Source organism: Dendrobium catenatum, unplaced genomic scaffold (assembly GCF_001605985.2).
Source record: "Dendrobium catenatum unplaced genomic scaffold, ASM160598v2 fragScaff_scaffold_1416, whole genome shotgun sequence".
Classification (NCBI taxonomy): Eukaryota; Viridiplantae; Streptophyta; class Magnoliopsida; order Asparagales; family Orchidaceae; genus Dendrobium; species Dendrobium catenatum.
In genome coordinates, this window is record NW_021319878.1 from 306,701 (window position 1) to 329,984 (window position 23,284).

General features: G+C 36.1%; 1 protein-coding gene across 1 annotated transcript; it reads right to left on the reverse strand.

Moving 5' to 3' along the window:
- Positions 1-816: 816 nt before the first annotated feature.
- On the reverse strand, positions 817-17,871 carry LOC110092102 (photosynthetic NDH subunit of lumenal location 5, chloroplastic). The gene is made up of 7 exons (XM_020816485.2): positions 17,770-17,871; positions 17,429-17,641; positions 15,036-15,186; positions 14,822-14,910; positions 3,948-4,002; positions 3,771-3,856; positions 817-1,190 (listed from the first exon to the last, which is right to left on the reverse strand). Exons 1-7 carry the CDS (start codon positions 17,791-17,793, stop codon positions 1,038-1,040), a joined length of 771 nt encoding a protein of 256 aa, XP_020672144.1. The 5' UTR covers positions 17,794-17,871; the 3' UTR covers positions 817-1,037.
- Positions 17,872-23,284: the final 5,413 nt, after the last annotated feature.

Here is a 23,284-nt window from a genome sequence, read left to right on the forward strand (position 1 = left end):
TAAATTCAAAAAAATATGTGCCGATAGTTGATTGGAATCCCTGAGTAGAGCTATGTCCGAACTTCACATCAAATAATTTCTCATATGAAAAAAATTATCTTCATTGATCTAAATATCCAAAAAATTACATATCTTCATATTTTTTATATTGAAATATAAGAAACTCCATATATAATATTCCACTTTGCTTTATTATCCTAGCAACTGCTCACTCTTCACTTGATTGTCCTCCTATATGTGTTTCTCACTATTTTTTCTCTTCTCACGGTTTCTTTAAAAAACATATATTAAGGGCCATATTTATAAGTCAATTTGGTGATATCCCTATACTTCAAATTCTAGTGACTTCTTTTATTTAGAAATATAAGAAGCTTTTGATGTCGCACTTTATTTATCTTTGTTATCAAGCATATTATTCTTCTTCATGATGAAATGCACGTCTCACATGTGACCTTTGCTCTAACGAGCAATGTCTTCATATTGAAATTATTCTGTGCAGACGTCGAACATCGTCCGGAGATCAACCAGAATACGCCACGTCACCCCCTGCTCGGTACCGCTTGGTACTCGGCCTGGCACCGCTGAAGTGGTGCATTCTTATTGGTCTCTGAAAAATGAACTGTGTTCGACATCCGCATAAAATAATCTCTCGTTCATATTACCCTTTTATTACATTACTTTTCTTGAATAGGAGAATGACCTAGCAGAGAGAAGGGCACTTGTGAAACTATAATTCAATTTGTATCTTCCTTGATAAAACATTTCATATAATCAAAGCTGATCATATATCCTGATGAAAGACTCTTACTCCAAATATGATCAAACCTAATTATATAAAAACTATATAAAATTAAATCATATTATGATCAAATTACATAATATATAATTAAATCAAACTGTTTAATATGACCATGCATGCATATAACAATATAATAATTTCAGCAAGTAAACAATAATAGCAATGGTGATGAAACTGCATCTCTCTCTGTCTTTCTCTCTCAAAACTAAATTCTGATCTCTCCCTACGGCCTACACCTTCAAGCCACTGGCAGCTCTCCAGAATCTACGATAGTCACCTTCTTCTTGGGCCGATCTCCACGGTCAGTTTCCTGTGACTCAATAAGCCTAACAAAATCCATGCCCTCCAGTACTTGCCCAAACACAACATGCCTTCCATCCAGCCATCCAGTCTGCAACAAACCCCAACATTTTGTATTAAAATGCATAACAAAATCAATTTCATCCATGAGCTCTTTAGTCATGCAAAGATTAGAATAGCTTCTCCTCAAGCACTTCGGACACTACATTCAAATGTAGCTGAACCATTCACAAAGTATAAAATAAGAGATGCAATCAATTCTGATACAGCTAAGACACAAAAAAGACTATGATACAAATTATTAATATAAACTATAAAGTAATAACAATAGGTTGCTGGAAGGTACAAACACTAATTTTACAATAGCCATCATAAACCTTAGCTCACAACTATCAAACCAATATCAACCTCTATCTAAAATGTAATGAATCATCTCTAATGATACTCTGTTTCGCCCATTGTAGCTGTGATAATGTATGGAATGAAACAACTCTTCCTCTGATTCCATGTTTTGCTACTCTTGATCACATTCTCTTTAATGTAACTGGCTTTAGCTACTTTATCATGGTGTCAGTGTGTCGCCGCCTAACGACGCATCTTACTTCATTTCATCTCCCAACAATCGCCTCCTTGGTTCATTGTCTCTGAGGTATGGATCCACCGGCCGCTCTCTGAGGTATGAATAGATCTTCTCCAACACAATTCATGGTATCCAATATCAAGAACATCATCCTCTCAAACTTACTCCAGAAAATCACTTCGCATGGAGATCCCAATTTCTCAAAATCTTTTAAGTAGACGGGGATCGATAGGTACCTTGATGGATCCACCCCAAACCCGACTAAACAACTCATCCACAATGATGGTTAAATCACTCCCAAAATATATATAATACATAAATGCTCATTGACTAAAATTTCAAGGCTTCTCTCTACTTCGTCATATCATTATTCCTCGTCCCATTTATCCTCACCCTAGATTCATGCACTGAAATATGGATTACCATTGAGAGACGGTTGCAGTAGACAAATCACTCTTGCATCATTCAATTAAAGAATGAACTATAGGACATCTCCATAAAAGATCAAACCATGACCCAATATTTAAGAACTGGTTCATTTGAACCGGCTTCCATAACACGAACGAAGCAAACGAGCGGAATAGGCAAAGCCGCGACCCAGGCATAAATAAAATCATAAGATATAGAATCTTACTCTCAAAAATATTTTTGTTAATATTTTTTAAATGCCCCCATCTAATCCTACAACAATGATTTACTTTATTTTTTATTTTCTGCCACTTCATCTTAAAGTCCAAAACCAATAAGAGATTTGGGTACATAACTTTAACTCAAAATAAATTTACAATCTTTGCAATATAAACGATCTATTTTTCTTATAAAAAATAATCAATATGAGTTTTACTATATCCACTCTTATAAGTGATGATGAGATGCTCATCTCATTTCTTAAAGAAGATATTAGCAATTACATAATCATAAGCTAAAGAAACATCTAATATAGTCTTAACACCTTTATTAGTCGCTCCAAAGTCATAGCCACCATGAATGCTTTTAAAATCATCTACCTCTCTATCAACATGTCCATTTAAATCCCCTCCAATAGAAACTCTTTTTTCGAGAGGTATATTTTGTATTAATTCTTCTATGTCATTCCAAAATTTTAATTTTGAACACATTCAAACCTACTTGAGGAGCATAAGCGCGTATAATATTAATAATCTTAACATCAACGACAGTCTTTAAAGCTATAACTCTATTATTTTTTACAAAATTATCCTTCAAACTCTTATCTATAATCACACATATATCATTTATAGTACAACTCCTACCATAAAATTATATTACTATAGTTTAAATCCCAAACTATCAATCTCCTTATCCTTCTCTACAATCCATTTAATTTCCTGAATGTATAGAATAATTTTTAATGCTCCCACCAAATAAACAAAAGATCGACTATCATTTCATTCATGTTTGCATCAAATAGAAGGATACTTTTGTTCATTATGTTGCCTTTCAGGAATAGCTTGCAGACATCTTAACGAAAGCTCCTGTCACCACACGCTTGATCCAACTACGGGACAAGTTTTTAAAAAAAAAAAACTACGGGACAAGTTGACAATTCAATATATAACCCTTAATTTGAGGGGAGGTGATAACAATATAAAACAATAACTAAATGTTGCTAAAAAGCTCATAAGTGTTTCTACTAAAGCCATCATAGCCTTTGTTCACAACCATCAAACCAATCTCAGCCCTCTATCTAGATATCAGCCACCTGTAATGATACTCCGTCTACGCATTTATATAAATGAGCCCATTACAGCTATGATAATGCATGGAATGAAACAATTCTTCCTCCAGTTCTATGCGTCTCGACTCCTGATCTCATTCTCTTTAATGTAACTAGCTTTAGCTACCATATCAATAAATATATATTTGTAAAACTTAAAATTCTTTAAAATCTTTAAAATCAAAACAATTTGCAGGCACTTAAAAAGCACATTTTACAACCTCAAACTTGATAAATTTCAGCTTTATTTTTAACAATGAAAGACAAAAAAGGATGCCAAATTCTAATTTAATTTTGAATGCAGTTAAACTTTCAAATCATGGTAACTAAGGAAGAAGAATTACTTAGCTATTTACCTTAGCAGTGCATATGAAGAACTGGCTCCCATTTGTATTAGGTCCTGCATTTGCCATGCTTACAACTCCAGGTCCCACATGAGACACTAGAAAATAAGAACAAATGGAAGAAAATAAAGGATTCAGGAAATAAAATAAGCACCACAAGATAAATCAAGCAGGTACTTCTTAACTTACACTTGAAATTCTCATCTTTGAATGTACGACCATATATGCTCTTACCTCCAGTGCCCTGCAAAGTTTAAGGAAAAGCTCAACTAATTTCAAGGAAGAAGCCTTTACAATATAATAATTACCACCATGCTTCTGCCGTTTACAGAAAGAAAAAGTATAGGTGCAAAAAAAATACAAAGTATATTTTGTTTTAATATATGGGTTCTTTATTGATTGTTGCATGAGAAGTGAAATATATTTTATGCAAATATTTCCTTTTCATATTTAGTTTTAATCTATCTATTTTTTATCCTATTATTTAAAACTACTCCCTATGTTATTTGCGCATTTTCTATCATTTTCCATACATATCCAAACCACTAAGTCTATTTTTCACTAAATTATCTTTGATAAAGCACAATTTTTTTTGTAGAATTTGAAGCCAGGGTTTTCCTATATAAAAAAATACATTAAATTGGAATTGATTTGCTTATTTCAAAAGAACAGTTTGATAATATCAGGAAACTCAGTGATTAAATCCTTTAAAACCATGGCTAACAAAATTAGCCAGAGGCCCAGAAGAAAGTGGGACACTATAGACACGTACCAGAAGATAGGAGTAGCAAACAGAACTCTAAAATGATATGTGAACTTTGACATTTAGCCACCATAAGAAAACAGCATGGATAACGGAGTGCTTTCATTTGTTTCTACATAATCCTTACTAATACATTTAATTCAAAAATCATATATCAGAAGCAATAAATCTGAGCATAACTGAGTTTAATGGAGGTATAATCTCGTCCATCTTTTTCTTCCCCTTATTTCCTTAGCCTTGGTTTCTAATGGCTTGGCCGCAGTTAACAACTTCTCAAAGGAGATTCATTGAAGAAGCGGGCTTGGAAAGAAAAGGCTATCCTTCACTAGACCATAACCTCTTTCACTAGAGTTTTATTTATAAACCAAGCCTATTTATGTGGAAATTTAGGAGTAATAGTTCTATCGCCCTCAGGTTAGATGATAATGTTCTAATGGTTAGAAATTATTTCTTCATCTTAGTAGAGCTTCTCTTTTCAAGTAGTGCTAACTAAATTCTTCCATTTACTTCTATTTTTATTGCAAAGTAAAGTTTTCGTCCATTATGTGCTTATTGATTATGATAGGAAATGCTCGTAGAAATAGAAGAAAAACCTTGGTTGAAATTTAATTTTAGCAAAATCCAAACATTAATTGAGAAGGACAATATGGAAAACTAGAAGAAAAGCTTTTTAATTGATGATATATGAAAGAAAACGAACTACGATTCGCCTCTCACAAATTCCTAGCCGCCGGCTAGAGCCCAAACCTCTTAGGAAATTCTAATTTCAGCAAACACATACATCACCCTAACCCTAGGAAAAACACCGTATTTAAAGCATACAAAAATATCCCAAATCCTCAAACATACCTGTTAGACCGGTCTAGCCGGTCCGCGCGGGACCGGCCCAGGCGGAACCGAGGCGGGATTTCCACCTCTTTACGTGGCCAACCGCACCGCATGCGCCCAAATGATCATTTTAGAAAGGATTTTTTAGGGTTTTGGGAGGGAAATTTGAATGTAGGGACTGTTTAGGGATTTCCTTTTGATTTGTATGCATTAAATAGATTGTTTTCCTAGGGTTATGGCATCTGGAATTTGGCTAAAATTTGAGATCTCTTAGATTCAGGTTTTCTTTGTGCTCTAGCGGCATCTAGAGATTTGGGATAAATCGATCCTCTCGAATTGATGATCAATTGTATCTTGTTTGTTTTTCTTCCGTTAGTTAATTTCTTGCAATAAAATCTACAATTTTCCTTGGATTTCATTGGATTTTGGAAGAATTTCTCGTTGTTTTACGAAGATTGATAGGAAATACTTGAGATCTACCAGTGTTTCCTATCAAATTGGTATCAGAGCACATCGATCGAAGGGGAACCAATGGCCGGAAGGAAAGCGAAAGTTTTGGAGGGAGAACTTGGGCAACTCAAAGCAGATTTTGAGGAAAATATGGCTTATTTTCAAAGTCAGATTGCATCTGTCATTGAAAAGATGGAGGAAAAGTTCATCGTGGTGGAAGACATGTTGAAGAAATTGCTTAAAGCCAAAACCAAACCGGTGACATCGGAAGCAAGGAAACTATCGGCGGCCATGGAAGAGATGGGAACCCTAACACGTTTAGGGGAAGGGAAAAGCCAGAAGTGGAGATCCTAGAGGAAGAAGACGGAATGCCTCCTCTAGAACTACTTTCTAGGGAGGAGATGAGCATTGGCTATGCAAGAAGGGGTGCTGAATTTGTACGAGGGGATGATTTCGATCGTCGGGGTACTGATTTTGAAAGAAGAAGAGGGGATTTTGATGAATGGTTTGGGTATGATCGTCGGAGGAAAGATCATGACAATTGGGGAGAACCTCCGCTTCAAGGAATAGAAGGTTATGGAGGATTTAGGGGAAACGGGTGTGACACAAGAGTGAGGAAACTGAAAATGTCAATCTTTGAGGGGGAGGATGCACACGGGTGGATCTACAAGGTAAAAAGATATTTCGTCGTCAATGGACTGATAGAGAAGGAGAGAATGACGGCGGCAGTCCTATGTTTAGAAGGGAAGACTTTGTCTTGGTATCAGTGGAGGGACATGTGATGACCAATACGGAGTTGGAGAGAGTTCAAGGATTGTTTGGTAGAACGTTTCTGAACGGGCAGGGGAGGAGACTTCTACGAGCAGTTCTTCGCCTTGACACAGAAGGGTTCAGTGACGGAGTACCAAGAGAGATTCGAGTACCTTGCTAGCCGATTGGACTGTCTTTCTGAGACAGTGATGTTGACCTCGTTTTTGGCTCGAGCGTGCTCGAGCACTTTCGACCGATCTAATTGAACCCCGTCGAGCCCGATTCGAGCTCGAATCGACCCGACTCGAGCCGGATCAGACTCGAATGTGTTCAACTAGACTCGATTAGTTTGATTCGGTCGCGTCGTGCCAATTTGATTTAAATTGATCATTATCCTGAATTTAATTTCATCCAATTAAATTCGTCGCGCCGGCTCGAACCAAATTCGACTCGAATCGAGCTGAATTCGTACTCGAACTTAATCTAATCTTAGCCAATTTCAATTTAGCTCAACCTAATTCAATCCTATTAAATGTCATTTAACTTTTTATACATTTTGAATCTATTTCCTAAATCAGGAAACGACGTCGACGGCTACGATCAAATGAGATCGTCGTTTCAGCCCGTATCCCGCATCTCAGGGATCTTCTGTGACGGAGGCAGACATCGGGCAGATATGAGAGCTGCTTATGGTATTTTCGGAGGCTGGGGGCACGAAGATGTCGCTTGGCGGGCTTCCTCTTCCGACAATGGATTTGATTTACTCGGAACGAAGGTTCGGAGCTCGGTATTCTGATGAACGCACTCTCTCTCTCCCTCTCAGTTTTGCTCTTGCTCTGAGAAATCCGAAATCCCCTCCCCCTCCGTCTCTCCTCAGTTTAGACCGAACTCCAGGACCCCGAACTCTCTTCCTCTCGCTCCACTCGCTCACCCGGACCTCTCTCTCTCCCGATTTTCTAGAGCTGAAGCCCGACCCCCTCTCCCGGTCTTCTTCTTCTGTTCGCACGGTCCCAGGCCGGAACCAGCCTGACGCTCCCTCTCTCTCTCGCGTGAGCGAGCTAAGCCCGATCTCCAGGATCGGACTCCCTTTCGCGCGAGCTCGCCGGACCCGACGTCGCCTGGACCAAGCTCGGCTCCCGCCTCCTCCCTTGGCCGACCATCTCTCCTACAAACTGCAGGTGAGTTCTCCTCTCCTTCTTCTTCTTCTTCTTCTTCTTCTTCTTCTTCTTTTTCTTCTTCTTCTTCTTTTTCTTCTTCTCCTTCCTTTTCTTTTTTCTTCTTTTTCCTCTGTTTCTTCTTAGTCTCATTCCTCTACCTTAGATTCCATCATTCCTTCAAGCGTTACTTTGCAATATTGTGGTTGGTTTGGTTGATGAGAGATCATTCTAATGCAAAACTAATGTAAGCTCTATGGTGCATGTGTCACTACACCCATAATCACCTCACTCCTATGAAACACATTTGCTCATTATGTTAAAAAATTTATAATTGCTTGTGAGGACATTAGTTGATTTCATCACGACGTGTTAATTTATATTTATATCCAACATGTTCATTAATTTTGATTTGGAATAGACAATTAACATATGAACCTACACTTGCTCTATGTCATATGGCTTAGAAGATTTAGGTGTAAATGATGGCAAAAGCTTGAGAGGTTATGTCACTTCTTCACTAAAACACGTGTATGAGGTGTTCGTTGAAATGCCTTTAAGAAAAGATTTGGATATTTGGTTAGTGACTCATGAGGCTTTGAGCCACATTGTTCCCTTACATATTTATACTTGCGAAATCCGTCCCAAAATCTCCTTATTATAGTGTTTGAGGTTTTTTTTTTTTTTTCTTTTTTTAGCTAGTAATATTGGTAGTAAGTTTTGGGGAATTTCAAGTAACTTTTGTGTTTGTTTGGAGAAATCTACATGCAATTCTCTCATGTTCCTATAAGTACTCATGTGTTGCAAGAAGAGAAAGGAAGTCTTGACCTCTTTCATTGCGAGATGAGTTTATGGATTATAAGAGAAGTTGTTCGTTGAATGTGCATCTAAACATAGTGATGTATCCTTGTGTAAAAATGTCTCTTGCAAGCATATGGTTTGTGCCCTCTTTTCTATAGTTTATATAAAGCATAGTTAATGTGATGTGTGAAGGTCCTATGCACTTTGTTTCATGAGTACACTACATGAAAGTGTTTTGAGCTTACAAGCAGGTACTATCATATCCATATTTCTTTTGTTCCATTCGTTTGGTTCTCTTTTATCTTTCAAATAATAATAACAATTAAGTGTGGTGAAATGCTCTTGGAAAAGATTGGTGATATTTTGATTTGAGATGAAGTTTTACTCTGATCGCAACTCATGAATCTTGTGGTGAACACTTTGTTTATGATAAATATGGGTGAGCCGTGGACAAAATTTTAAGTGGCATGCTTCAATCAAATGCTCATATGAACTCTTCGTAAGTATGGATGCAAGATGCTAGCTTTTCATGTTGATTCATTTCAAATAACTTTATGAAGCTTTCATGAGGGTGTGTGGTTATGAAGGTTTTAGCTTTCATAGTGATTTGCTCCAAGTGATTTCGTAAAATGCTTTATATGACCAACACTTTGTTTATAGTAAATGTTGATGAATCTCAAGCAAGGATCTTGAGTGATAGTTGCCAACGAAATGTGTACGCGAACTTTTCACAAATGACTATGGATGCAAACATGCTAGTTTTCATATTGATCCATGTTAAGTAATTTTATTAAACCCTTTGTTGTATGTCTCATGATGGCCATCGTTGGGCTGGTTATAATATATGTTGAGTTGCCTAATTTTAGAGTGGGTGGTTGAGGTGTAAACTTTACTTTTGAATCATGCCATGTGGCTTAGGGGTACAAATGTGGCATTCTCCATCATCCCTTAGACTTCGCATGCTAGTTGTTTTGATCAAATGTCTTAGAGAGATTACCTCCTTTTACTATTTCTTTCATTTGGACACCGTTCATGCGTTCAAGTGGTTATTTTATGATGGTTAATGGTTACATTGGCTCTTACTTGATTTGTGCAAATATATGAACACTTAATGCTTAGCATGGGCTTTGTAATTCTATTTGCAACTTTCAAAAGCATCTTTTCCTACACGTATGTGACCCTTTTAAGAAGATTTGAAACATTTCTTTTATGTTATATTTGGGAACGAAGGATTTTGCTTATTTTTCTTTTACTTTCTTTCCACAAAATGAAAGATTGGAATGCTCTTTTGTGAAGTTTTAAAAAAGGGTTTCTTGTTGGAAGGTGGCTCATGTACAAAAGTTTTATATTTGGCAAAGTTTCGACATATTAAAGAATGCTTACATTCAAGATTATATTCCAATATCATGTGCACTTTCAAAAGAAGAGCAAATTCATGTGTTTATTAGAAAAGTTATATGTTTGAAAGTGTTAAATACTTACGCCGAGATCAACTCCCCATGCAATACGAAAGATTTGAATAATTGTAGTGGCTTAAGTTTTGTCTCTTGCGATGCATGTGCGTGGTAGATCTTGTTGAAACTAAGAAAAGAAAGCTTGAAGTTTGAGTTGGCATCTTCCTTAGAAACTACACGAGTCAGTTTACACCCAAATTTTATTCCAAGTGTCATTCATTGATCAGGTTTGTGAATGTGGTTGTGTAGGCTTACTTCGTTGGCAAGAATAAATTCAATTTTTGCTAAACATTGTGTTGGTTATTTATCTCAAAACAAACAAAAGAACTTATAATGTTTGGGAAGTATGCTTAGTTGCAAGGTTGATGGAAGACGAAATATCTCTATGCTTATTCGGAACATGTTTCTTCATCACTTGTTGGATCTTTATGCAAAAGACATGACTGGCAAGCGTGGCTTCTTTGCGAAATTCCTACAGCTTTTGTAGAGATTTGGCTACTGTTTTCGTAAGCGAATAAGTGCAGATTTTGGAGTTCTTATGGCTGTTTTCGCATGAGAATCCTCCAGTACAATCTCCAAAAGTCATTCTAGTCGGTTGGCCAGGTGCTCAAACTGCTCACAGTACTCCACCACTGTCCCCTCCTGTGTCAGAGCGAAGAACTGCTCATAGAAGTCTCCTCCCCTGCTGGTTCATAAACGTTCAACAAGTAGTCCTTAACTCCCTCCAGGTTCGTATGAGCCGCCTCGTATCCCTCCGCTAGTATTATGCCAATGCTTTCCCCTCCAAGCACATCTCGGATGTCGTCAGTCTCTCCTCCTCTGTCAACCTATTAATGATAAAGTATATTTTCACCTTGTAGATCCACTCATGTGAATCCTCTCCCTCAAAAACAAACATATTTAGCAGTCACAACTTTTATATGAAAGTAAAATAACCAATTACATAGTAGATGTAGCAATGAAAGGAGGAGGGAGAGAGAGAGAGAGTCACAATGCTTCTTGGGCAAGCCTAAGGAACCGACTGGAGAACTGGCAAGGATCTCTATGCGAATGAAGATCTTAGAGGCAACCCTGCGAAGAAAGAAGAAGAAGAGATAGCGAGAGAGAGAGAAAAAAAAAAAGACTAAGAAGAAGTAAAATATAAGAGGGATTCAATGTGAGGGGACTATGAAAGACCTAAGGCAGCAGCCGAAGAACTCTATACACAATATTGAGAAAGACTACAGGAAGAGGCGAAGATAAATAACAATTTTAGACAAAACGTAGCAATTCCAGCAAATCAAGATTTGTGAAGGTACTTAGAGACAAAATACTAGTTCTAAAACCTAAAATTTGTGCCCTAATAGTGTTATTGGGCAGACGCAATGGAGCATGAGCCCCAGCCTAGCTCCGCCATTGGTTAAAAGCTAATGTTATAATAGTTAGATATGATTTCTTGATTGTAGACAAGTTTTTTTTTTTACTGAGTATTAACTAAATTCTTGTTTGCTTGGAACTTTTATATTCTAGTAAAGCTTGCACATTTTGTGATTTAGAGACGTCTTATACCAATTTAGATATTTTAATAAATATTGTACACAATATGACTTCGTGTTTATAGGGAAATACCTTAATTTGTAACTTATTTCCATCGCCTTCCTTTCCTTACTTGGATTGCTAGAGTTATAAAGACTTCGAAGGTGGACAACCAAGCTTGCAGAATAGAACATATTCTGTTGGTCAAAATTTTGAGTTTTTGGTTAGTTCTTCTTTATAGTAGTTGGGGGTTGTATATATGGCTTCTTTCCAGCATGAATCCCTGTTATCAAATCAAATCCTCATGTTGATCTTAAAATTAGTGGATCTAAACATGTGCAAACTACAATAAGTTGGCCTCTCTTATTTTCCATGGTAGCACATGTGCAAGCTGGCAGGTTACTTGTCAACATTTTAGTAGTTGACTTGTCGTCACTGTAACCTACCAACCTACTAATAGTCGACATGTGTTCACTCCATCTTATCAGTTTTCAAAATGTGTAAAAGGATGTTATAGTATCCAAATTTGTTACAAGGAGATTCCAGTATCTTGCAAGGGCTAGAAACCATAATTCTGTCCATAAATACCTTATGTAATGATGTATTATGGACCTTTTATAAGTCCTTTTCGATCATTTGAGCTTCTTGTAAACCTTAACCATCATAAAGGAGAGGGAAAGAAAGAATCACAAAGCTCAAGCTGCTCCAAGTGTAAGACCCAACTTGAAGACAATTTTAAATAAGGCCTGTTTTCTTCTCAGGTTATTTTCCATTGATTTTTTATCTTGTTTTTACTTCAACTTTCTATTTTTTACTTTGCAATAATCTTGAGCCTTAAAGTTTGGTCGAATTTGAGTAACTCACTGAAGTGTTACTCTTGCATCAAAATGTTTGGTGCATTCATAGTGAGAATAGAGTATGAGAAGAATAAAGACTCAGGATACCAAAGAAGTGCGCTCGTCCGTGTTACGCTACAAAAGGTTCTCTACAAGGGAGAAGAGCCAACTCACCAGTTATCTTTCTTCTATAAAATTTATTTCAATGTATTTCTGAAATCTCTTCAACAAACTTCTTACTCCAATTATAAATTTGGTCATTGTTAACATGACCAAAAGTTGGAGGATCCCAAAGTAATTTATCCACTATTAAGACATTGCTAACTCCAATTAAGTAAACTAAAAGTACAATTTCAGTCAACAACCACTATTTTATGCAAAAAAAACAAAACTTATAATTGAAGAACTTGCTACAATGATTACAGCGTAAGTAATTTATATTAGCAGATATATCAAGAACTGTACTCACTTATTATAATTACATTATTACCGGTATTAAGTCTATAAATACCGCATTGTATTTTACTTTCCGTGACATAATAATATTACTATTCTCCTTCTTCTTTCTTTGGCTTATGTGCTTCACCGGTCTCCTGCTCCGATTCCCTCTTCTCTCATGGTATCAGAGCCAATGGGGGATCTAGATGACGCCGAAGCCTTCCCTAACTCCTCCTCCTCCTCCGACCAAACAACCGACTCCTCCACCCCCAGCCACATTCCGCAACCGCTGAAGTTTCTTGATTCCAATATCAAGAACTTAGCCCCTCACCCCCTAACGACGGACAATTACTCCATCTGGCGAGTTCAACTCCTCCAGCAATTTACCGCAAATGGGTATGCCGGATATCTTACTGGCACCACTCTTGCACCGACGGACACCACCTCCGCGACCTACGCCACCTGGCGTCTCATCGACAGCAATCTGCTTTCTGCCCTGTTCTCCACCGTCTCACAGTCCATTCTTCCGTATATCATCACTGCTTCCTCCGCCAATGAAGCCTGGACGGTTCTTGAACGCCGTCTTCAACCGATCAGTCGCTCGCGGATGATTCAGCTCAAGAATGAGCTATACTGCGTTCAAATGAAAGACATGCCGATGCAACAATACCTCACAAGAATCAAAACAATTGTGGATAATATATCCGCATCCGGCTCGAAAATTGACCCCGAAGACGTAATGCTTCATATATTGAATGGTCTTCCTCCCTCGTTCAATTCCTTTAAATCCACAATTCGTAACTCCTTACTTCCCATCGACCTCGATACCTTCTATTCTCTCTTGTGCAATGAAGAAATTCACCTGCAACAAGAACTTACTCAAGAAAACAACTCGGCGACCACAGCTCTCTACGCCAACCCCTCCTCGAACTATCGCGGACGTAACAACACCAAAAGATTTGGCAAACCCAAGAGTACACAGCAATCGCCGGCGACTCAATCTAACCCACTACAACCGCCCGCTCCGTCAAACAATTCCCGGCCAACCTGTCAGATTTGTGGCAAGCCCGGACACGTTGCGCTAAACTGTTGGCACAGGTGCAATCTCAAATATGCACCAACCGACAATAGACAACCTCGGGCTCTTTTTGCTACTCCCACCACCGCCACTAGTCAAGACTGGGTTCTTGACACCGGAGCCTCCGCTCATCTCACCTCAGATGCCTCTCAGCTCTACTACCTGCAAGGATATCAAGGACAGGATACGGTATCTACAGCCAACGGATCCACGCTCCCAATCCATCACACCGGCCAAGGTCTGCTCCCGCTACCGGACACGTCTCGTAAGCTACTTCTTCACAAACTCTTACATGTTCCGTCGCTCACTCATAATCTCCTCTCCGTCTCTAAACTCACCACCGATAATGCTATTTTAATTACTTTTGATGCTAACGGATTCCTTATGAAGGATCTTTGGGATCAACAGCCGCTCCTACATGGTCAACTTCGTAATGGCTTATACAGCATTCGTATAATTGTATTCCTCTGGGCACTAGACACACAGCACTCTCCTCCACCACCACAATCCCGGACGTCTGGCACTCACGCCTCGGTTACCCGAACAAGGATACCCTCTCCGTTCTTGCTCGCATTTATCCAGAAATTTCAAATGTTTCTTCTACCTTTATGTGTGACTCTTGTAATCAGGCGAAAAGCCACAAATTAACTTTCAATAAAAGCATTTCGTTTACTAAGGCTCCTTTTGAATTAATTCATACGGACATCTGGGGTCCGGTCTCGCAAGTGTCTCTTGACGGTCACTGCTACTACATTATTTTCATCGACGACTTTACACGATACACCTGGATTTACTTTCTTTACACAAAACAATAAGCTCTCTCTAAATTCAAGAACCTCTGTAATTTAATCCGCACTCAATATAACACCAACCCCCGTGCTCTTCGATCAGATGGCGGCGGCGAATACACCAGCCATGCGAATACAACCTCGTTCAATTTAAAAGGAAAGAGAATAAAAGAGAAATAGAGGATGAGAGAAAGGAGATAAAGCTCACATTTCCGTTCTCAAAATCACCCCCTTGTATCATGAAATCCTTTATGACACGATGGAATATGCATCCCTTATAACCAAAGCCTTTTTCCCCTATTACAGAAAAATAAATAAATATAATGAATGAATTCAATATTTTCCCAACATGAAATATATTATGTAAAGAGAATATAATGGTACTGCAGAGTGAATCCTAAAGATGACAATTAGTTATCAACCTGTGCACAGAGAACGGAAGTTCTCCGCTGTTTGGGGTACATCATCACCAAAGAGCCCTATCACAACTCTCCCATCAGGATTCCCCTGAGGGTTGCCAATGTTAATGTCAAAATATACCTTTTGGGTGACCTTTGCCTGCAATGGTGTTTCCTGAGATTCCATTAACACGACAAAGTTACAATTAGTCAACATAAATATTTAGAAAAAGACTTCACACCCTCACTGTTAAAGAAGAGTATTAAACTTATTAAAAAATAAAAAAATAAGTTCATCACAGAAAATTGGTGAATCTGGAAAACAAAGTTCATCTTAACAAATTACATCATCATAAATTATTGCATATTTTTATTCAAGCTTCAATGGCCATTTATCTAAAATATAAAGCATTAAACATAACCGATGGTAGCCTTTTAGTTAAGAACTATAAGAGTTTTTCATTTGTCAGGTGGCATTAGCTTATTTTAAATTTATATATATATATATATATATATATATATATATTAGACGCTTGATGACTTGATACAAGATACTCTGTTAGGTGGGAGTTAAAAATCATCTCGAGTAATCTACTAATTTGTTTGGGATAGAAATACTTGTATAGATTAACTTCACAGTTCAAGGGCATTCATCAATATGATTAATTAATAAGATCATAAACATGAATCTTATATTTAATAATAGGCAATTAATTAATCTAAAAATGAATTCTTGATGAGAAATCCATTGAGTTAATCCATTTACTAGGGTTAAGTTCTAAATAATAAGGTAAGTAATTAGTATTAATTAATGTTAACAACAATAATTTGCTAGTTTAATTATATATAAATTTAGGTTCTTAATAAATTACAAAAGGGTTGATTAAATAATTTAGGCCAATTCTGAAAAATAAAAAAAACTGAGCAATTTCATATATAATATATAAATCATAAGCATTTACAAAACTAACACATTTCTAGCTTTATTTTTTAAATTCTCACCCACATCTCAAAATTTAAATCAAAATCTCAACTTATGATTTCTCTTTTATCAGGCTCTTGGCGGTTTGATCATTTCACGCACAAATAGAAAGAATTGATAGTTAAAAAATGATTGGAATTCAATTTTATAAATAAGGAAGATTTCAGTGGTATATGTGTAAATATCCCAAAAAATAATAGGTTAATTAGGGCAAATAAATGTGGTAATTATTACAAAAATCATATACACACAGTAAATTAATGGTTAATGAATTGCACATGACTAGCTCGATTAACTTTCACTAACAATTTTACCACAAGGAGTTAGATTGAAAGAGAATTTGAGAGAGTCCAAATTGCCCAATGAACTATTAGTTGGCTTACCATGACATTTCTCTGAGGCCGAAAAATCTAAGATCTGGTTTACCCATCTTTAAAGGGTGATTTATCTGAAATAGTTAACCAAGTTTAGCTAGGATTAGAGCTAATTCTTGCCAAACAGTATTTGAGCCACATAAATCCTACGCCCTTCTTAAATCCCATCTTCCTCCCACTGAATGCTAAATCTTATATTTAATAGATCATTGGGGAAGTATGATTTAAGATATTTACATCCATTCTCCTCATTGTGCCTCTCTTCTCTTTCATTTAAATCTTAAATCTTGAAAACAAATGTAAAACAGTTTATTAGGATTCAACCATATTTAACATCTATCTTGACAAAAAAAAAATTTAGGATTTAATGCCTCTAGGATTTACTAAATCCTACTTGTATCCAACAGCCACTAAAACTAATTAGATTTGAAAGTTGCATCAAACTCAAGGCATAAAATAGCTTAAAATACATTATGCAGCAAGGAAGAAGGGGGCACTTTTTTTTTTTTTTTGCTTGAATACAAAAACAACATGAACCATAGTCACAACTTGGCACTAATCAGTTTGATCCCTCAAACCACTTGAAGGTGCGGTTTGCTATCCTATTTTAGGAGGGATTTAAGTAAGATTTAACTTTACTCCCGGCAAACATAATATTTGATAATTTATATCTTTTGTTTTTTTTTTTTTTTTTTTTGATAAATCCCATTTTAATCTGGTTATTGGTTAAATTCATGATTTGTTAAATCCCGCAATTCAAGATTTAACGGATGTAAGGTCTTATACCGTGACAAATCTTAATCCTAAAGCAAAGAAGTCAAATAGTTTATCAGAATTTAGCAAGATTTAAGAGTTCTCAAGTTTTAATCCCCTAAAAATTTTCTTAACATGAATTTACAGTATTTACTGAATCCTACCAGCTGCCAAACAGTAGCAGGAAACCAATGAAATCCTAATAAATTTTGAAAAGAAAAAAAAAAAAAAAAAAAAAAAAAAAAAAAAACTTGTCCCAAAATGCAAGTAGAACAACTCCAAAAAGTTGACATTCTACGGGTTCTGACCTGTAATACTGCTTTAGTCAAGGTAGTGAAGTGGCTTATGCGGCGAGAATAGGAAGCGGTGAGCGACAAGATAGACGGCGAGAAAGCAGCAGCCGATGATAATTCCTTAGAAGTAAGAGTACGCCTCCGTAACTTTGGGATGGAGAAAACGCTCCCGGTGTAGCATCGATGGATGGCTACCGACCCAACAGTTGCTGGACGAACGCTTGAATGCTTGAAAAAAAAAAAAATTAAAGCAATAAAATATCAAATTTACTATTAGATAATGAACGAGCTTCAAAAAAGAAGAGACGGGAGTGAGAACGAAATGAACTAGTAGGGATTGAAGAGGGAGAACGCACAATGGTGGAGAAGGTAGCGGCCATTGAAAAAATGTTGAAGCGGCTTCAGACCTGAAGACAGAATAGGAAGCCATATATGAAGATAATGCGCCACCATCAAAACTACCTAATATTTATTTATTTATTTATATACAAATTATAATGATTTATTTAATTATTAAGTAAAAAAAGTTAATTATTTGATAATCTTTGAAAGAGTTTTGCCACACAAGCCACTTAAAACTTAAACAAAAAAATTTATAAAAAAAATCTGATGGGTTGCTCTTTATCACGAATATATTATTAAAATCTATTATTACATTTTAGAATTGTTCTGAGAATTGAGTGAGAGAGTATAAATTCCAAGTTTTAAATAAAGATCAATACATAAAAAAGAAAGTAAGAACATCAGAGATTTTATACGAAAATTAAAAAAATAATAATAAGGATATGCTAGAGGGCATACCTCAGTTAAAACTATTTCATTTGTGCATGTAATCAGCTAAACATGATATATTTTTTTCATAATTGTTGCGGACTAGAGTAAACGCAGCGATAGAGTTAAAAAAATTTCATCTCAGCGTTGTACGGATATCTAGCACACAAACATGGGAGAAATAACACCAGGATTTTTACGTGAAAAAACCCTGAAAAGGGAAAAAACCACGGGGTCACGCTAAGTTGAAATAATTCTACTAGTGTTTGTTTGAGATACAAGAGACTGACTCGTCCTTAAAATTTAGGACGATCAGATTACAATACTTCACTTCCGGATTGAAATCAAATTCAAACAAGTTGTATATTCAAGCCGAATTTAGAATCGCTTAGAATTCCGACGTCACTTGGAAATCGGGCAAAGTTCCGGCGTCACTTATGCTTCCGGCAGAATTCTAGCATTACTTTGGCGTCAGACAGAATTCTAACGTCACTTGGGTAGAATTTCGACGTCGCTCAGGCATCCGACAGAATTCCGGCGTCACTCGGGCGCCAGGCAGAACTCCGACATTACTCGGGCGTCGGGCAGAACTCCGGTGGTGGTCGAGGAGGAGTTATTCCCTCCTATCCTTCCCTACTCTTCTTCTTCTCTTCTTCTTGCTTGGGCCCCCTCTCATGAGAAATGAGGGATCTATTTATAGATATTCTGGAGTGGCATAGCTTGTAAATAGGTGTGAGATCATGGGTAAATAGGGAGTGGTCGAATGGACGACCGATATTGAATCTCTTGATCGTGCACCATTCATCAGACATTTGAATATCTTAATGATGTCGGAATTCGGCGATACTAGGTTCGTTGGATTCATCTCGTCGAGCCACTCGATTCGATTATAAGAACGTCATATTTGGAAAACGTTTGGTAACTCAAATTATGGTTTGAACTTTTCAACAATGTTTCGGGTGCTTGATTTGGACTTATTTGGGCTCGGATTGAGTCGAGTTTGGCGTCGTTGAGTTCGTATTTCTGAGACGCTCAGTTTGACAGTAAGTTCATTGAAATCGGAGTTTAGGTGATCCCAGATTTAATTTTTGAAGTTTCCGGCTTGATTTTGCCTCGAGATTCGTGCCCGATCAAGATGATTTTTGAGGATATATCAACAATTGTTAAAAGTATTGCAATATAGTTGATGTGAACTATGAATGATGAATTTTATGGTGGAAGCCGAGTCAAATTAAAGGCATTGGAGTTATTATCAATAGATCATTTGTTGATTGTTTAGTTGTTCTCTTTTGAGGTGAGGATATTAAAGACTACTAACTCAAATATAATATTGATGTTCACGTCCATAAATAAAGTTGTCGACTTTGTGAAGAACAATAAGCAATGAAGTCGACAAGCGCCGACCTTAGTGTTAGCAACGTGCTTCAATGTTATAAGTGATGGTGTGCATCAATGTAAGAACTACTTTTGCGGTGACTCAAACACCTATAATAAACTAAACTGAAAATATGGTAAGACTAACATGTTTAAATTACATTTTATGAATTTATGTAAATTGTTAAAGAATTGTTTTCTGCTTAAATAATTAACCAAAGGTTCAATGTTCGAATTGGAGTATGCGCGTGGGAAATCCCTTGGGAGCACTATGATTTGGGCGTTGCGGTGTTGAACTCTCTATATTTTCACTAAATTAAAGATTCATTGAAAGTATTGCAGTATTGAGTTATTTGTATTCTGATAGATTAAGGTTCACTGAAAGCGTTATGACGATGCAACACTAGTTCTTTGCATTATGAATAAGTTTGGGATTCATTAGGAGCGCAATGACATTAGGACTTTGGGCGCCACGAAGTTGTATTCTAAATTTTTATATGAAAATTAAATACATTGAAAATCAATTTTATAAACTCATTCCATTCTTTTGGGCAACCCGATGGAGGGAGTGAGAGATAATTCTACTAAGAAAAAATATATTTCAAGCGTCTTCGAGTGGTTTTTGTCCATCGGGCCTGTTGAAAAATTTGTCTAGATTGAAGTAGGTCACATTCACCCATCTTACTTTTTAATAATGTGAGTTTCCCATTTTTTTTGGGTTTTAAATTGAACAAACTTCACAAAAGTTAGGATATTCCAATATATGTGAAAGTTGCACATTGTAACTTTTGGTTTATTGTTATTCTCATCATTCTACATGCTTTCTTGTAATTTAATTTTAAATTTCACCATATATGTTTCATTGTACAAAGCTTTGTGGATTTTGTTGTGTGTAGGGTTCTTATAAAAGTTCAAAATATTATTGTTAATAATGTATATGAATTGTTTTGCGGTTAGTAATGGTTGAAAACACATGCGTAAACCCTAATATTCTGCCACACATATGGAATTATATATGATTTATGTGACTTTTGATTTTTTTTTTTACATTGTTAGGTGTGAAGATGTTGTTATTTATTGTTTTGTGTTTGGAAGTTTGAAAAAAGAGATTTTGAAATTTTCTTTGAAAATTTTAATTTGATATTTTAATCTCGAAGTCGAACACGTCATTATGAACGATATATTACCTTGGGAGGTAAATGTATTGTTCCCTAATGGGTTTAGATAATAAAATTAACAATTTTATCCCTAATTATAATAGACAAATCAAAAGAATAACTACATATAACATCGGAGGGTCAAAATGAGGACCCACCTATAATTAGTTATTATAACCAAGATGAAGCATCATTACTTTTATATTTGAAATCACTACGATAAACGATATGCCTCCTCGAGGGAAGAAGATATCACCTATCGTCGATGATCCGATTATGGCGATAATGATTGTCATGTTAATTTTAATTTTTTTGCAAATAAGACTAATTGAGTTTTGAAAATTAGATGTGGGCTCTAAATTTCCTACGAATGCAAGTCCTCATAGTCAATTACATTGTAGGGAAGCTGAATTCCTTGTAAATACTCTCGATTAAAATAACGACAAAAAATTATTTGAAGATTTGTTAAGGAGTGATATCAAAAGAGGTGAGGCGTGAATTTCAATTTCTATTGGATCAAAGTTTGAGCACTTATTTTCAAATATCAATGGATAAAAAGTATGAGGCACTTTGGGATTCTAAAATAATTCAGAAATGCCCCAACCTATTATATGTTTTAGGCTTTATTTAAGTTTTAGATTGAGAGACGTTTTAATTTGAGTTAATCGTTTTATTAAAAATTTAGGATTGTATTCCCGAAAGTTGGGGTCTTATGATTTTGGGTTTGGCCGGGATCCTAAATCCATTTTGGACACTAAACAACAATAACCCGAACCTAGCTAATGCAGTGCGAAACTTATACTCTCGGCCCACCTCGAAAAAGATATTTGAAAGATTACATATATATAAAGCTATACATTATTTCATAACATCCAATGATCCAAAGGTCCAAAAACACCATATCCATAGGACAAAACAACAAAGCTAACATTTAACATCTAACTCGATTTCAATTTCAATTAATACCATAAGCAAAATAGAATAGGGCAACATGCGAACAATTCCACTTAACATCAACCACAACAACATGAAACATCTGCCCCAAAATCCAAATGAACATAATCCACCAATCTACCCAGCCAACGCCTACCAGGTAATCATGCAAGCATGTCAAAAAAATAGTAGCTACAGTCCCACAACATAAGACATCAACATATCCCACTTCAAGAGTTTCAAGCAACAGTATACAAATATTAATGTAAAAAGTATAAAAACCATTCCATATAACATAAGCCACAACAATCCATTCCAACTCTTCACGGTCGATTCAACTATAAGTTTGCTAAAATTGGAGTTTGGATGGCTCAAAATTTAATTTCGAAAGTTTCTAGTCATAAAGTGTTTCGAGATTCGTGTCCGATTAAGATAATTTTTGATGATTTATCAATTATTATGATAAGCTAATTTAATTACTCATGGATTGACTTTGAAAAATGAATGAGGACTACTTCTTATGTTCTTTATACTCATCACAGGAGGCATTAATAACATATGTAACTCATCTACTAAATATGCCCAAGTTAGATAAATTCCCACAATCAATTCGTAGCTACTAAAAAAGCTAATAGACAATGCTTATTAATGTATAAATCATACAACCAAGTTGATAGTATGAAGGAAGCTTGAATTTGTCTTATCCTTAATTTGATCCATCACCAAGTGACATTTAAGCCATACAAATCATTCAAGAGGTCTCCCTAAGGCCTATAGTTGAGGAGTGCCACTAAATTGATTATTAAGAAGGCATCTAGGTGTTTTGTTCCTCAAAGTCAAACCTCAAATAGAGCAATATTAAGGGCATTGAATGAGGTGGAGGAATCATAACATCATGTTTACTTTTCCTCAAACCTTGACCTCATCTTCCTCCTTTCCTTTCATGATGATGAGAAGGTTGCCAAAATTGGTCTCCCATAAAATGTGGCCTCTAGATAAAAGAGTAGGTACGTCCTGCTACTTCATAGAGTAATTATCTATATCTTCGTAAATATTGATCCCATGTATAGTCTGTTGATTGGTTTTTCCATGAATGAAATTTTTAACATTAGTGTTTACATATTTCACACATTGATAAAGAGTGGTTGCACCATATTCTACTTATAAAATATGTGAACTTTAAGGAGAGTGTTGTATGAGGTATTGCCGTCAATTAGGGATAAAACAATAAAGCTTAAGGAATTTTGCTTTTATCACTAAAGCATTTAATCATAATTTGACAAAAATTGAGCTTCAAATTATTAAAAGAGATACAACTTAAACTGATACATTATGACCAATAAGAGTATGCATGAATTTATTGCTGTGAAAATCGGCAGAGACATGCGACAAATAATTATGCTCCATGATTCATATGAGTAAATCTCAATTAATGTTTTTTTTTTGGGATTTTTACATACATACCACTTAAAACTATGATATTTACTTATTTAACACCTAAAGAATGATATTTACACACATACCACTAAAAAACCTTATCTCATTTCTAAAAAACCACTCCGTGCTCTCCGTCTCTGCTCTCCGTCAAATCCCGCTCGAGTGCTCTCTGTTCGCAAGCTTCTTCCCCCTTTTAGCC